We start from the raw sequence: 17,594 nt of genomic DNA on the forward strand, positions 1-17,594 counted from the left end.
CCCTTTCAGAGATACTGCATTATTAGATGAAAGAGGGAGGAAGAGAAGTCTGCTGGAGCTACTTTTTGAAGCTAACTAAAACGCAGACTTTTCTCCCCTTAAGAATTATCAAGCCCTTTGTTGTTTACATTTAGTTGCTTTCTACTGAGAACACAGACAGTTTAAAAAGACAGAGACCACAAATCAGAGGAGGGAAGGGCTATTTGCATTCCCAACTCTCTTGGCTCATCCTGTACCTTCTTGCTTCCACCCCAACTCCGCCCCAACCCCATTCTTTCTCCAAGTTTCCACCCCTCCTCCTCTCCTTCGGGCTGCTCTCCAGCTACACACAGCTAGAGGTGGTTGCAACTTGCAATGCACACATCCCCTCCCTCCTGCAATGCAGAAGCAGTGACAGGGAGGCATCAGATGCTCTGCCCAGCGTACAGCCTCAGCTCTGGCACAAGAAGACACTCCCAGGGAAGAGGGGCATTGTGGTGGAGGTGGGGGGAGGATTGACAATTTTTCCTTTAAGATTTTCAGATTACGGGTGCTACGATTTTTCTATTTCTCTTTTTGCTTATTTTCGGCTTGTAATTTCCTACAATGAATATGCAGCACTTGTGTTTTCAGGAGGAGGAAGAACAGAAAGGAGCGAGTAGGGAGGAGACTAGAGGCGGAAGAGAAGGAAATATCATCTCTGGAGGAGACTGCATAAGCTCGACTAACAAAAGACATGAAATTTTACAGCAGTACATCTCCCAACACCTGCAGGTAGAGTTCCTGGCTGCAGTGTTGCTATTTGCAATGACACGTGCCCAGTTACCCCTTAACCAGTGCCAGCTCAGGCATCAGGCACAGAAGCCCTCTCCTTACCCACTCGAAAGATCAAGTCGTCTTCGATGGGATTCTCTTTTCGTTTTCCAGTGCTGTACATGCTTGCGGGTCTTTTCACAGCTTTCTGCTTGACGTGGCCGCTCCCTGGGGACTTAACGCGCCTCTTCACGCCTTCGGTGGTGGGAGACACGTCAGCGGATCGGATCACTTTCAGCTTAAACGGGCTGCCTCGGATGTGCTGGTCATAGAGTCTCAGAGACAGGGTAAAGTCCCCTTCCTTCTGGACAGTGTACAAAAACTCATAGGTGCCGTTCTTGTTGTCCAGGATCTCCCCGTCTGCCACGCTCCCGTCCGGGGTGCTCAGTTCGGCGGTGAGGTAGGCGTTGCCGGTTTTGCACAGCTCACCGTCTTTGTCCTTGGTGGTGATGGTGACGGACATGGGCTGCCCGATGATGGTCTGCCGCAGCCCCTCGCCCGTGGCCACCGTCTCTGAGGCGACGGCGTTGGTGGTTAAGATCGTCCCGAGGTTGTGGATGGATTTCTTCAGCCCCTCGGTTTCCACGATGAAATCCAGCTGGTCGTTCTCCCGCGGATGCAAGGGGAAGTCCTGGTCGGCCAGCTCGTTCAGCTTCTCGCTCATCTGCTTCTTCACCAGCAGGACCTCGGTCTCCGTGCCATGGTTGAGGGCCTGCGCTGTGAAGTTGCTGCAGCTCTTAATGCTCTCCTGCCCCTGGAGCAGAGTATCCAGCTGCGACTGGAGGACCTGCGGGAAAACCAGAGGCCTGGTGAGCTGTCCCACAGGGCGGGGCTCAGCCCGGGGCAGTGCCCTCCCCCGGCGAGGAGGAGGCTCTACACCTGCCCACGCAGGTGGCTCTGAGCAATTGGTGTTTGTCAACCCAGGGAACCCAGTGCTAATGCAAAGTCCTAAATTGTATTCCCAGTACCTTCTCGAGGTTTCCCTTCCGCCTTGCCCTCTCTTCCACACATGTATTTCTTGGCTCATGTGTTTTGGAGAGGGGAAAACAGAAAGGTCACTACCAAGAGCACAGCAAACTAATTGCTATGCCTGACATCTGAAATATTCATTATTCGGCATCTTTCCCCAGTGTCCAAAGCTGCCCCATCACCACCTAAAGGAACAGGAAGGAAACAAATGAAAACTCTCCACACCGGAACATCAGAGGTTTTTCATCCCTGTTTTGTGAACAGATATGCAGAGTTAAACAAAGGCTGCAGTCAGGGTTCATTTTGAAGCTGACTAACAGGTTGGTGTGGGTGAGAGAGCAATTAAGAAACTATTTCACGTTATAACTGAGGAATGAAAACAATCCAGTTTAACTCTAAATCCTGAAAGCATTATATTATAGTCAACCGTGCCTCTTGTCAAATTATAAACTAGTACTTAAAGTCACAGAGTCATCAAATTTTGCTGAAAATAGGGAAAAAAAATAGCTGGATATTACATTCAGTGAAAACTATAGCTTACTATACAATGATGACACTTAAGGACCCCTTGTTGCTATTAGGAAACAATAAGCTAGTGCCCTTGGATATCATGTCTCTTCTAGGACATCTGTAATGATTCTGGTCTTACTTTGTGTTTGAGGCCATAGTTGACCTCCAGTTCCATAAGCAGCACACTCTTGCGCACATTTAAAGTCTTCTGGAGCTCATCAAAGGTGGAATGAATGTCATCCACAATGCTGGCCTTCTGGTTGGTTAACTGATGAATGATTTCCGAGATGAACTGAAGAGCAGAATCTATTTCTGGGAGCCTGGTGGACAGTCGTTAAAGGTCGTTATTTAACCTCAACCCAGAAATAGTCCAAAATCTATCTAAACACTACATTTTTGTTTAAAAAAGTTTCTTTCATCATCTTTAAAAAACAATAACCAGAGAACAGAATAAGATATGACATAATTACTGCCTCAGAGAGAAGAGACTTTGTCTCTTTAGAGACAATCAAAATTGTCAATTTCAATCTACCATCAATTGTCCAATTTTGATAATTAATTAAGGGTATAAAGACTTGAAGTTCTCTGAAAAGCCATTCTGGCCAGATTAATTCTTTGTTGCAGGGGCCGTCTGGTGCATTGTAGGATGTTTAACAGCATCCTGTCCTCTACCAGATGCCAATAGCTCTCCCTGCCCTGCCTCCCATTCCCCAACCCCCTGCCAAAACACACAGTTGTGACACGAAAAATTCTCCAGGCATTGCTGAATGGCCGAGAACCACCATTCTAGATAGTTGTATCTTTTCCCCTAGCCACATAAAACACTTATCCATACTCAGATTCTTGAGAACTTCTCGTAAGTTTCCAAATTCTTTGAATTACTATAGAACAACCACACTTTTCTCACTGCAGCTATCAGTAGAGAGATTTCTTTTGTCTGCTTTTCTGCTGGTTTCTCATTTCCTCTCTTTGGTCTTTCTCATGCACCACTCAGCTACTCTGTTCCTTCATTTCTGTGCCAAAGAAGGAACTTGGAAGCAGGAAAACAAGGAAAATTAGCAATCATTGCTCAAGACCATTTTGCAGAGCTCAGATAGAAAGGAGCCAACCACAGCCAACAAAATGGCCTGTATGTGTGATAGGAACAGCAGATAAGGAAGGCTCCTCAGAGAGCCTGGTTTCAGGGATGAATTTCAGAACTCTCCTGAGAGCACGTTCTTTGAGTGTACTTTAATTCATGTAATCATACTTAGGCACTAAAACAAAAATGCCACTCATAACATAAGGAGGTTGGAGTTCTACCAACAGGCAAAAGACAACCTTCCATGCTCATTAGTTTATGACAACAAATCCATGATAAAAGAACTTATTTACCCACAAAGCCTGATATCTCAAGGGAAATATGAACCTACTGCTGTACTTAGACAAGAGGCCATGAGGCCAGGCCCCAAGTACAGGCAGCCAGTTGGGGGTTTGGGGAGGGGTCCCCCACCTTTTGTTGACAGCATCCAACTGGACCTGGAGCGAGGCCTTGTGCTGTTCCACCACATCCTTGAGCGGAACTGTGGGGTGCTCTGCGTGCTCCCCCTCCGTGCACTCCCGACACATGGCAGTCTCACAGGACTGGCAGTAAAATTCCATCACCTGTGGATGACACAAGAAAAGTTCCTGGTTCTGGGCCATGGGTTGAGGGCTTACTCTACACTAAGCACTTGCCTTGCAGTCTCTCATAATTAAATGAGAGCCACCCCAGAATGTCAGCATTATTAAGTCCAGCTTCACACGAGAAAAGGAAGGATACATTTTTATGTGACAGGTCTCAGAAGTGGAGCTGACTTCTAAGCTCCTTCTATAACCATAAAACCAGCTTTTGGGTATCCACTCCCCTAAGCCAGAACAGTACAGGGCTGTGGCGCTCAAACATTTTGATCTCAGGACCCCATTATAATCTTTAAAAATTATTGAGGACTCCAAAAGAGCTTTTGTGTATGTGAGTTATATTTATAGATATTTCTTTTATTAAAAATTGAAACTAGGCTGGGTGCAGTGGCTTATGCCTATAATCCCAGCACTTTGGGAGGCCAAGGCTGGAGGATTACTTGAGGCCAGGAGTTTGAGACCAGCCTGGGAAACATAGCGAGACTCTGTCTCTACAAAACATTTAAAAATTAGTATTTAATCAAATTTTTAAAAATTAGAACTGATAAAAATTTTGAAGTATTTAATTTATTAAAAGCAGTAATAAGCCCATTAAATGTTAATGTGAATAATGTAATTTATGAAAATAAATATATTGTGAAAAACAAAAAAATGTTGTGGGAAGAATGGCATTGTTTTCCATTTTTGTAAATATCTGCAGCGTCTGGCTTAACAGAAGATAGCTGGAGATTTGTATCCGCTTCCACATTGAGTTCGTTGTGATAGCATACATCACATAGCCTGTGGAAAATTCCACTGTACAGTCTTGAGAGAATGAGAGTGAAAAAAGCAAGTCATGTCTTCATATGATTATGAATATAGCATTGACCTTGAAGACTGCTTGAAAACGTCTTGGGACCCACAAGGGTTCCTGGACTACACTTTGAGAACTGCTACTATTTGGCTAAGAGACTTATCCAAATAAGAATTCAGGTTTGATCTGTTTGCCTCCTGGCTTCACCACTTATTTAGCTGAATGACCTTGGACAAATTTTCAACCTCACTGTGTCTCAATTTCTGCCTCTGTCAAATGGAGACAATAATAGTAACTACTTCACAGGGCTACTATGAAGAAGAAGTAGGTTAGTATGCACGAAGAATTCAGATGGCACCTGGCTTTGGTACATCATAAGTTCTTAATATGTTGTAGCTCCTGTGGGGATGATGATGATGATGATGACATTATCTGCTTACCTGAAAATAAAAAAATCTTACCCTGACAATGATGAACTGTCAGTAACAATATAATATAAAGCCAGAAAGTTAGCTTCCTTGTAGAGGTATTACCCTGTTTTCTCAACTGGAAATAATGTCTTCCAGTTTTCAATTCCCAAAGCACTTTCAGGAGAAACTTTTTCTTGACGTATAACACAACATAGAAAAGGGCATAAATCTTAATGCAGCTTGATGGATTTTCACAAAGTGAAGGCAGTCACCAAATTCCTTTTATTTATACCCAATTTATGAAATATAAGATTTTAAATTCCTAAGCCCAGGAACTCTCCCACCCAGAGCCTAGATAATACCATACATTTAGTAGGTATTCAATAACACTGCTGAATGAGTGAATGAGGGGAGGCTCTTAGCCATGATTCGGGTGGCATTTGTAAGACCAACCAAGGGGCACCTCCTTCCTCATTAAGACTCACTATGTTCCATAGTGCTTTCTGGAGAAGATTCTCCTAGGAATAAAGCACTCAGCTTGCTCATACTACATGTGTTTTGGAAAAAATCTTTTCTGGTGAACCAAATTCAGATAAAAGTCCTTCAAACCATGTCCAAGATAATTTTAAATTTCATATTTATCATAGTTTCAAGTAGGTACATAGTAAGTAAGAGGTTTAGAAAGACACTTTTGTTTTGTCACATGAAGATGTAATTTCATGTACTTTGCTCCTCGCAGGCCTTTCAGGAATAGGCTTGAAACATCAGTTGGAAGTCTCTTTTATGCATTCTCTGCTCAAAGTTTCTTTTATGCATTTCTCAGCTGGGTGCCGTGGCTCACACCTGTAATCCCAGCACTTTGGAAGGCCAAGGTGGGAGGATCACTTGAGGCCAGGAGTTCGAGACCAGCCGGGGCACCACAGCAAAGCTCTGTCTCTACAAAAAAAATTTAAAAAATTAACTGGACGTGGTGGCACATGTCTGTAGTCCCAGCTACTTGGGAGGCTGAGGTGCAAGGATTGTTTGAGCTTGGGAGTTCGAGGTTGCAGTGAGCTATGGTTGTGCCACTGTACTCCAGCCTGGGTATCAGAGGGAGACCCTATTTCAAAAAGGAAAAAAGTACTCACACTTCTCATTAAAATATGTTTTAATAAACAAACTCAAATGAAAATTCAAATATCCCACAGAAAGACTATAATACTGGTCATTTGCACCTTATTTTGGTCCAAGTCTGATACAATCCAGCAGAAAGCACAGCTTATAGAAGCTGTTCAATAATTATTTGCTGAGGGACCATATGAGCTAAGGGGTACTTCCAAGGGATTTTCCCAGAGGGAAGACTATACTTTGGGTTGCATTTGGATATTTTACCATATTGCTTGCCTTCATGTGTTCAGGAAACAGAATGATCTAAAACTATATGCAGTGTAAGCAAATGCTTGGTAACAATATATAAGCCCCATATCATAAATATTTTACTTGTTATTAGAAAAAAACTCTTAATCCAAGAGGTTTCCTGTTTTTCTGGCAGAGGTTTTCTGTTCCCTCCTGGCAGAAGGCAGGATAATTGAGCATTCCCCACTAAATTCTGAGATTTCCTTTGGAAAAATTTCATCCCCTGGGGTTTGTGAAACATAATTCCGATGAAGGCTGAGCTTTTTTATTACTTCATGGCTTCAGCCAAAGGTGGTTTACTTTTACCAGACATTTTATTTCTAGATTATGTACAACTAGATTAGCATTTACTAATATTTCATCTTCATGGTCAGTGCTCAGGAGGTCTCTTTAAAGCAGGTTGTCACTGCCAGTCATATGTACCAGAGGACAGACCAAAAATAGAATGTGAAAAGACTTCTTCCCTCAGGTTATTTAGGGTGTTGGGGTGAATATAAGTATATGAACTGAGGGAATAGGCCACATTAACAGTGCTTAGTCAATCCAATGGCACTCTTCCCAAACTAATCTAGTCTGGGACTGAGTTCCCACATCTTCACTGGAAGAAGGGAGCATGGCCTCATCTCTGGAATGGGTCCGGACCAAAGGCAAATTTTACTTGGGAATCAGTGTGCACATTGCATTTAGAAGCTGCAAATACTATACGATATTTTTTGCATTTTGTGGTCTGAGTTGAAGTTCCCCAGCAGTGTAAGAAGCGAGATGACAAAGAATACTCGTTGGAAGAGAGAAAAGGATACAAAATAATATAGAGTCACTAAAAATGTAAAAATCCTCAAGATCAGAGTTCATCATGTATGACAAAAGATCAGCATCCATTACTATTATTTTCCTTCTTTTTAATTCATATTTTTAAATGATTGCAGGGAAGTGATGTTACTGAAAACAGCAGCATAAGAAAATCTGTGTCATGTCACTGGTTGGTAGCTAATCTACTGGAACACACTTCATTAGCCACATATGACAAAAAATACAAACTTTACAAAATTAGTTCCATTAGATAATAAAAATGGGGAATGAAAAAATATAAAATAATTAGTTTAGAAAAGTCACCAAATAACAACAGCAAAAAACTGTAATAACCATCAACAAAAAACCCTAGGGAGAGGGGAGACTCTGATTCCCAGAGTCGCCACAATATACTACTTTAAATGTTCAGTTTCCATTGGAAAAAAGTGAAGTACACAAAAAAGGGCAAAGTTCACAAAGAGGAATAAAAGAAATTAATAGGCACTCTCCCTTAAGAAGCCCAGACTGGACTTACTTGACTTTAACTCTTTCATATATGCTCACAGAGCTAATGGAAACCATATATAAAGAACTATAAGAACAATGTCCCACTTAATGGAGGATATTAATAGATAGGAATTACTTTTTTAAAAGCCAAATAGAAATATTGTAGGGTTAAAAAATATAACTGCAATGAAAAATTCACTAGAAAAGTTCCACAGAAAATTCAAGCAGGAAGAAGAAGTTTAACTTGAAGATAGGGCTATTGAGATTATACAGTCTGTGAAGCAAAAAAAAAAAAAAAAAAGGGGGGGGTGGAGAAACAGTAACAAAACCTAAGAGACCCGTGGGACACCATCAAGTGTACCAAATATACCTAATGAGAGTCCCAGAGGAGAGGAAGACAGAAAGGGAAAGAAACAATATTTGCAAAAGTAATGGCTGGAAACTTCCCAAATTTGATAAAAGACACAAATCTACACATCCAAAAAAAACTTAATAAAATCCAAATAGGAAAACTCAAAGAGATCCAAACCAAGAAACAGTATAACCAAAACATAAAAAGACAAAAACAAAGAGAGAATATTGAAAGCAGCAAGGCAGAGGTGACTCATTTTATACAAGAAATACTCAATAAGCAGATTTTTTTTCTTTTTTCTGAGATGAGTCTCACTCTGTCACCCAGGCTGGAGTGTGGTGGCTCAATCTCGGTTCACTGCAACCTCTGGCTCCTGAGTTCAAGCGATTCTCCTGTCTCAGCCTCCTGAGTAGCTGGGATTATAGGTGCGCGCTACTATCCCCGGCTAATTTTTGTGTTTTTAGTAGAGACGAGATTTCACCATGTTGGCCAGGCTGGTCTCAAACTCCTGACCTCAGGTGATCTGCCTGCCTCAGCCTCCCAAAGTGCTGGGATTACAGGCGTGAGCCACCACGCCCGGCTGCAGATTATTTAATAGCAGATTTCTCATCAGAAACTATAGAGGCCAGAAATCAATGGGGCAACATATTCAAACTGCTGAAAAAAAAATAAGCCTGACAACCAATACTTTTTTATCTGGCAAAACTATCCTTTAAACATGAAGGAAAAATTAACACATTACCAGAAATACAAAAACTGAGTGTCTGTTGCTAGTATACCTTCCCTACAAGTCATGCCAAAGGGATTCCTGCAAGCTGACCTGATTTGATACACTACAAAGTAACGTGGGTCCATGTGAAAAAATTAGGAAAGCAGGTAAAGGTAACTACATAGATAAATATAAAGGTCAGTATTAATGCATTTTTGGTTTCTAACTCCTACCTGACATAAAATAAAACTGCATAAAACCGCATAATCTATAATTACAAATTTATGTAGATGAGCATATAACATATAAATATAAGCTAGAAGAAGCAAGGATTTTACATACTATTGAAATTATGTTGGTATTAATTTGAATTAAATCGTTATAAGCTAAAATGTTAATTATAACCCTCAGGGCAAACAATAAAGAAAAATAAAAAATATGTATAGTAAAATAAATGAGAAGGGAATCAAAATGGTATACCAGAAAATATCTATTAAACATAAAAGAAGGCAGTAATGGAGGAATAGAGGAACAAAAAGATGCCATACAGAAAAAAATAGTAAATGGCAAAAGGAAAGAAAGCCTTTCTTTTCAGTAATTAAGTAATTTAAATGGATTAAACTCTCCAATCGAAGGGCTGATACTGGCAGACTGGATTGAAAACATAATCCAACTATAGGCTCTCTATAAGAGATTAATTCTAGATCCAGAGACTCAAATAGGTTGAAAGTGACAGGATGGGCCAGATGTGGCGGCTCATGCCTGTAATCCCAGTACTTTGGGAGACAGAGGCAGGAGGATTGCTTGAGTCCAGGAGTTCAAGATCAGCTTGAGCAACATAGTGAGAGACCCTGTCTACTAAAAAAAACACAAAAATTAGCTGAGCATAGTGGCATGTGCCTGTAGTCCTGGCTACTCAGGAGGCTGAGGCAGGAATATCAATTGAACCCAAGAGTATGAGGCTGCAGTGAGCTATGATCATGCCACTGTACTCCAGCCTGGGAAACAGAGCAAGTCCATCTCTTAAAAAAAAGAGAGAGAAAAAAAGGAAAAGAAAAAAAAGAAAGTGAAAGAATGAAAATAATATTTCATGCAAACTGTAACCAAAAGGGAGCTAGAGTGGCTATTCTAATATCAGACAAAATAGACTTAAGACAAAAGTTGGACAGTATATAATTGACAGAAAGGATATTATAAAATTGATAAAACTTTAGTTAGACTGACCAGAGAGAGAGAGCAAGGTGGTGGGGGCAGGGGGGGTGCAGCAGGGGTGGTGTGGGAGAAGAGAGAGAGAAGACTCAAATTACAAAAATCAGGAAGGAAAGTGGTGGGGAAACTACTACTGACATCACAGAAATAAAAAGGATTATACAGAATACTGTGGATAGTTTTATGCCAACACACTGAATAACTTAGACGAAATGGACAAATTCCTAAAAACACACAAACTACCAAAACTGACATGAAGAAATACAAAGTCTGAATAGACCTATAATATGTAAGGAGATTGAATCAATAATCAGGACACTTCCAACACAGAAAAGCCCAGGACCAGATGGTCTCACTGGTGAATTCAACCACATATTTTAAGAACTAACACCAATCTTTCTTAAACTCTTTAAAAAAAAAAAGAAGAGGTTGAGGGGTAATACTTCCTAACTCATTCTCTTAGTCCAGTATTTCCCTGATACCAAAGCCAAAGATACCACAGGAAAATTACAGACCAATAACCCCTATAAATATGGATGAAAAAATTCTTAATAAAATGCTAGCAAACTGAATCCAGCTGTTTATTAAAGAGATTATACATCATGAGCAGGTGGGATTTATCCCAGGAATGCAAGGGTGGCTCACCTAGACAAATTACTGTATGTAATACATCACATTAATAGAATGAGAGAAAAAAACTCATTATCATCTCAATTAATGTGGGAAAAGCATTTAACAAAATCCAACATCCTTTCATGCCAAACTAGAAATAGAAGGGAACTTCCTCCTCCTAATAAAGAGCATCTACAAAAAACCCACAGTTAACATCATACTTAACCAAGAACAAGAGGCTATTCACTCTCATCACTTCTAGTCAACAATGTACTGAAGGTGCTGACCAGGGCATTTAGGCAAGAAAAAGAAATAAAATGCACCAAAATTGGAAAGGAAGAATTAAGAATTTCTCTATACAGAGATGACATGATCTTATATACAGAAAATCCTAAAGAATAAACACACACACACACACACACACACACACACTTTCACACAATTAGAGCTAATAAATGAATTCAGCAAAGGTGCAGGATACAAGATTAACAAACAAAAATCAGTTGTATTTCTAAACACTAACAATGAATAATCCAAAAGTGAAATTAAGAAAACAATTCCAAGCTAGGCATGGTGGCTCATGCCTGTATTCCCAGGACTTTGGGAGGCTGAGGCAGGAGGATTGCTTGCCCCGAGACCAGGCTGGCCAATATAGTGAGACCTGTCTCTGTTTAAAAACAAAAATCCATTTACAATATTATCAAAAAGAGTATAACATAGTTGGAAATAAATTTAACCAAGGAAATGCAAGACTTGAATACCGAAAACTACTAAATAGCCAAAACAATCTTGAAAAAGAACAAAATTGGAGGACTCATAGTTACCAATTTTAAAACTGACTATAATGCTACGGTAATCAAAACAATGTAGTACTGGCATAAGAATAGGCATATAGATCAATGGAATAAAATGGAAAGTACAGAAAGAAGCCCATACATCTACGGTCAATTGATTCATGACAAGGGTGTCAACACAACTCAATGGGAAAAATAGCCTTTTCAACATATTATGCTGAGGTAACTGGAAATTCACATCTACAAGAATGAAATTAAACCCTTCCTTCAAACCATATACAAAAATGAACTCAAGATACATAAAAGACCTAAATGTAAGCTAAAACTATAAAAATCTTACAAGGAAACGGGTGAATCTTCATGACCTTGAATCGCAATGGATTCTTAGCTATGACACCAAAAGCACAAGCAACAAAAGAAAAAATAGAGAAATCAGCTTTCGTTAAATTAAAAGTATTTCTGAATCAAAGGACACTAATAAGAAAGTGAAAAGAAACCCCACAAAATGGGAGAAAATATTTGCTAGTCATATCTGATAAGGGTATAATAATCCAGAATATATTAAAAATTCTACAACTCAACAACAAAAAGATAACCCAATTCAAAACTGGGCAAAGGACTTGAATAGACTTTCTCCAAAGAAGATATACAAATGGTCAATTAGCACATGAAAATATGATCAGCATTGTTAATCATTTGGCAAATGCAAATCAAAACCACAAGATACCATTGCATACTCACTAGAATCAAAAGTCAGGATCAAAAAGTCAAAAATAATAAGGGTTGGTAAAGATGCTGAGAAATTAGAACACTTATGCTTTGCTAGTGGAAATGTAAATTGGTGCAGCCACTGTGAAAACAGTTGGTGGTTTCTGGCCAGGCATGGTGGCTCATGCCTATAATCCCAGCACTTTGGGAGGCCAAGGTCGGAAGATCACTTGAGACCAGGAATTCGAGACCAGCCTGGTCAACATGGCAGAAACCCCGTTTTTACTAAAAATACGGGCATGGTGGTGGGCACCTGTAATCCCAGCTACTCAGAAGGCTGAGGCAGGAGAATCACTTGAACCCAGGAGGCAGAGGTTGGAGTAAACCAAGATCATGTCACTGCACTCCAGCCTGGGTGACTGAGTGAGACTCTGTCTCAAAAAAACACAAAAAACAAAAAACAAAACAAAAAAAACCAGGCCGGACACAATGGCTTACGTCTGTAATCTCGACACTTCAGGAGGCCAAAGTAGGCAGATCACCTGAGGTCAGGAGTTTGAGACCTGCCTGGCCAACATGGTGAAACCCCATCTCTACTGAAAAAAAAAAAAAATACAAGGCCGGGCGTGGTGGCTCACGCCTGTAATCCCAGCACTTTGGGAGGCGAGGTGGGCAGATCACAAGGTCAGGAGATCAAGACCATCCTGGCTAACACGGTGAAACCCCATCTCTAGTAAAAATACAAAAATTAGCCAGGCGTGGTAGTAGGCACCTGTAATCCCAGCTACTCGGGAGGCAGAGGCAGGAGAATGGTGTGAACCCAGGAGGCGGAGGTTGCAGTGAGCCAAGATCATGCCACTGCACTCCAGCCTGGGGGACAGAGCGAGACCCCGTCTCAAAAAAAAAAAAAAAAAAAAAAAACTAGCTGGGCATGGTGGCATGCACCTGTAATCCCAGCTACTCAGGAGGCTGAGGCAGGAGAATTGCTTGAACCCAGGAGGAGAGGCTGCAGTGAGCTGAGATCACACCACTGCACTCCAGCCTGGGTGGCAGAGCAAGTCTCTGTCTCAAAAAAAAAAAAAAAAAAAATTCAAGACCATCCTGGCCAAGATGATGAAACTCCGTCTCTACTAAAAATATAAAAAATTCGCGGGATGTGGTGGCATGCACCTGTAGTCCCAGCTACTCGGGAAACTGAGGCAAGGGAACTGTTTGAACCTGGGAGGTGGAGGTTGCAGTGAGCCAAGATTCCGCCACTGCACTCCAGCCTGGAAAAAGAGCAAGACTCTGTCTTAAAAAAAAAAAACAGTTGGTGGTTCCTTAAAAAGTTAAACATAGAATTACCATATGGTCCAGCAATTCCACTTTTAGGTAGATACCCAGGACAATTGAAAGCATATGTCTGCACAAAAACATGTACATGAATGTTCACAGCAGCATTATTCATAATAGCCAAAAAGTGGAAACAATTCAAATGTCTATCAACTGATGAATGGATTAATAAATTATGGTATATCTATAAATGGAATATTATTTAGCCATTAAAAAGAGTACTAAAATACTATAACATGGAAGAATTGAAAACATGCTAATTGATAGAAGCCAGACTTCAAAACTCACATATTGTATGATTCCATTTATATCAAATGTCCATAGGAGGCAAACCTAGAGACAGAATACAGGCTGATGGTTGCCAGGGATTAGTGGGAGGAGGGAATAGCAGGTGACTGCTTAATGGGCATGGAGTTTCTTTTTGGGATGATGAATATGTTCTGTAATTTAGACAATGCTGATGTTTGCTCAACTTTGTGACTATACTAAAAACCACATTAGTTGTACTTTTTTAAATGGTTGAGACCTGGTGCAGTGGCTCACTCCTATAATCCCAGCACTTTGGGAGGTCCAAGCAGGAGGATCCTTTGAGCCTAGGAGTTCGAGACCAGCCTGGGCAACATAGCAAAACCCTATCTCCTAAAAAAAAAAAAAAGTTAGCTAGGTTCGTGGCATGCACCTATAGTCCCACTTACTCAGGAGGCTGAAGTGGGAGGATCACTTGAGCCTGGGAGATTGAGGCTGCCATGAGCCATGGTCATGCCACTGCACTCCAGTCTGGGTGACAGAATAAGACTTTGTCTCTAAAACAAAAAACAAACAAACAAAAACAACAACAACAAAAAAAAACAGGCCAGGCTCAGTGCCTCACACCTGTAATCCCAGCATTCTGGGAAGCTGAGGCAGGCAGATTGCTTGAGCCCAGGAATTTGAGACCAGTCTGGGTGACAGAGTGAGATTCTGTCTCAAAACAAAAACACAAACAAATAAAATGGATGAAATATTAAATTTTATGTGGTGTGAATTTTATTTTTTATCTTGTATTTATGTATTTATTTACTTTTGTAGAGACAGGGTCTCACTTTGTCACCCAGGCATGTCTCAAACTCCTGGCCTCAAGTGATCCTCCTGCCTTGGCCTCCCAAAGTGAGCCACCAAGCCCAGTCTGAATTTTACATCAGAAATGAACAAACAAAAATTGATCACAGCTTTGAAGAGACAGCAGCAGACCTGGGTTATTATTTCTAGTTCAATATCTTGTGTGTCTTGGGAAGCCAAGGCCCTGAAATGATTTTGAAGTATCAACAGCTAGTCATTCTCAAAGGCTTGTGCTTGGGTTCTGACAGCTTTGGTTCAAGCTGAGAGTTAATTGTGTGGGGCCTGTAATTCTGCTAAGCTCATCCATTTCATCCATCTCCAGTGAGATGATGCTGGTGCGGCCCGGGGTGGGTGGGCAGGCCAAAAGCCGGGATGAGCTTGTTGATGGATAGTCACCGCTTCTGTTCACCAGAAGAGATTGGCGGGATCCTATGCATTCCTAACATGCAAAAAGGAGGGTCAGGGCCTTGCAGCCAACCCTGAGGCTTCTTAAGGGAACTGACAGTTGATCCTGATATGGAAGCAGAAACTTGTTAGTGGAAGTGGAAACTTGTTAGCGAAGTGGAAACTTGTTAGCGGCAGGGCAGTCTTAATGAGGACCTCTCCTTTGCACCTTTGACACCCTTGATAGTCAGGTGCCTAAGCAACCAATAACAGGGTTTAATGATCATTTGTGTTCCAGGGACCAGGAAGCATGAGCTCAAGTGTCTGCTTTAAGTGCAAAGAACCTGTTAGATCACTGGCCATTATTCTCCTTTTTCTTTTGTATTTGAACAATGCCACCATGGCAGTTTAATTAGAAGACAGATAGTGTCGCAGCACTTAAAGTTGATGACAGGCTTTCATTCACCCGTGCCAATCAGCATCAGACAGTGGGGATGGTAGCACCCTGCTTTATTGTTAATGACTTGATTTTATTAACCTTCAGATGCTTGGATTGTTTTTAAAGATCTACTCACAGCAACTAACTGCAGCAATTTATCTGGAACATTGCATGCATTTGGCTTGAATAATGAAGACTTCTGTTTCAAAACAGCAGCAATGAACTTCTACAATCTATAATCAAACAATAGAATTATTTAAGGCACATGCTGCTAATTTTCCAAGGATTCTTGCCCCCTAATGTTGCACATTTAGATTATTTCCAATTTTTGAATTTTATCCTCCGCTCTAGCTATTTCCTTAGAAATATTTCCACTGATGGAATTACTGGATTAAAAAATGAGAGGTTGTGTAAAATACTCATTATATTTTGTCAAATTGACATAAACTTTCTGAAGAGCAATTTACCCTTCCACCCACAGCATATGAAAATGTCTCACCATACATATACCCTTAAGAGCGCTGGTTACTACCTTTTAAAAAATTTGTAGTTAATTTGAGAAGAACTGATTATTTGTGAAGCTTGACATTTTTCCATGTATGATTTTTAGGCATTTATATATCCTCTGTGGATTTTCTGAGTTCTTTGCTCATTTTCTTTTATGATGCTCATATTTTTCTTAATTTGTAAGTGTTTTTACATATTAAGAATTTGCAGGCCAGGCGGGTGGCTCATGCCTGTAATCCCAGCACTTTGGGAGGCCGAGGCAGGCGGATCACGAGGTCAGAAGATTGAGACCATCCTGGCTAACACGGTGAAACCCCATCTCTACTAAAAATACAAAAAAGTAGCCGAGCATGGTGGCGGGTATCTGTAGTCCCAGCTACTTGGGAGGCTGAGGCAGGAGAATGGCGTGAACCCAGGAGGCAGAGCTTGCAGTGAGCCAAGATCATGCCACTGCACTCCAGCCTGGGCAACAGAGAGACACTCTGTCTCAAAAAAAAAAAAAGAAAAAATAGAATTTGCTGAGGGGCTGGACATAGCGGCTCGTGCCTGTAATCCTAGCACTTTTGGGAGGTCCCTTGAGGTGGAAGGATCCCTTGAGGCCAGGAGTTTGCAACTAGCCTGGGCAACATAAGACCTTGTCTCAATAAAAACTTAAAGAATTAGACAGGCATGGTAGCATGCGCCTGTAGTCCCAGCTACTCTGGAGGCTGAGGCAGGGGTATCACTGGAGCCCTGGAGTTGGAGGTCACAGTAAACCATGATAGACAGTGCCACTGCACTCTAGCCTTGGTGATAAAGTGAGACCTAGCCAAAAAAAAAAAAAAAAAGGAATTTGCTGGGGTATTTTATTTATTAATTTTACAGCTAATGTCATAAATTAAGCTACTAATGATTTTCTTTTTGTTCTATCTTCATTAAGTTTTGGTATCAGGGTTATAAGCATATCACAAATTATCACAAATGAAATGGGAGACCTTTCTAGCTTTTCCTAAAATACAGAAATGTATATACTATGTATTTAATAAACATACTATACTATGTATAGATATTTCTGTTCTTTTCTTTCTTTGTATATGTTCTATATGTTTATTTTCTCTTTTCCTAACTTGAGTTGAATTCTTTTTTGGGGGGGTGGGGGTAGGGGCAGGGTCTTGCTTTGTCACCCAAGCAGGAGTACTTTGGCACGATCACAGCTCATTGCTGCCTCGACCTTCTGGGCTCAAGCAATCCTCCTGCCCACCCCCCAACCTTTTTTTTTTTTTTTTTTTGAGACAGAGTCTCACTCTGTTGCTCATGCTGGAGTGCAGTGGCACGATCTTGGCTCACTGCAATCTCTGCCTCCCAGGTTGAAACAATTCTCCTGCCTCAGCCTCCCAAGTAGCTGCGACTACAGGCATGTGCCACCACACCCAGCTAATTTTTGTATTTTTAGTAGAGACGGGGTTTTAACATGTTGGCCAGGCTGGTCTTGAACTCCTGACCTCAGGTGATCCACCCGTCTGGGCCTCCCAAAGTGCTGAGATTACAGGTATGAGCCACCGTGCTCGGCCTCATGTTTTGATTTTTTTGGTAGGGATGAGGACTCACTATGTTGCCCAGGCTGGAATTCTTTTTAAATAAAGGAAA

At 41.0% G+C, this 17,594-nt stretch overlaps 1 protein-coding gene across 14 annotated transcripts in view; it reads right to left on the reverse strand.

The window, feature by feature from the left end:
* The window catches only part of TRIM2 (tripartite motif containing 2), a 186,177-nt gene that overhangs the window by 42,152 nt on the left and 126,431 nt on the right, over nt 1–17,594 (reverse strand). For 11 of the 14 annotated variants that reach the window (XR_007725926.1, XM_050792008.1, XM_050792012.1 and 8 more), the window contains 3 exons: nt 3,764–3,915; nt 2,411–2,591; nt 856–1,579 (listed from right to left, as the gene is read on the reverse strand). Coding sequence is in view for 13 of the 14 variants with exons in the window: in XM_050792008.1 (XP_050647965.1) it covers nt 856–1,579; nt 2,411–2,591; nt 3,764–3,915 (1,057 nt within the window). In the remaining variant the exon portion in view is untranslated. Of the gene's footprint in view, nt 1–855; nt 1,580–2,410; nt 2,592–3,763; nt 3,916–5,976; nt 6,070–15,597; nt 15,695–17,594 lie in introns of those variants that run through there. The other 3 variants (XM_050792015.1, XM_050792010.1, XM_050792014.1) reach the window with 3 other exon arrangements.

The sequence above is a fragment of the Macaca thibetana genome, chromosome 5 (genome assembly GCF_024542745.1).
Source record: "Macaca thibetana thibetana isolate TM-01 chromosome 5, ASM2454274v1, whole genome shotgun sequence".
NCBI classification, from domain to species: domain Eukaryota; kingdom Metazoa; phylum Chordata; class Mammalia; order Primates; family Cercopithecidae; genus Macaca; species Macaca thibetana.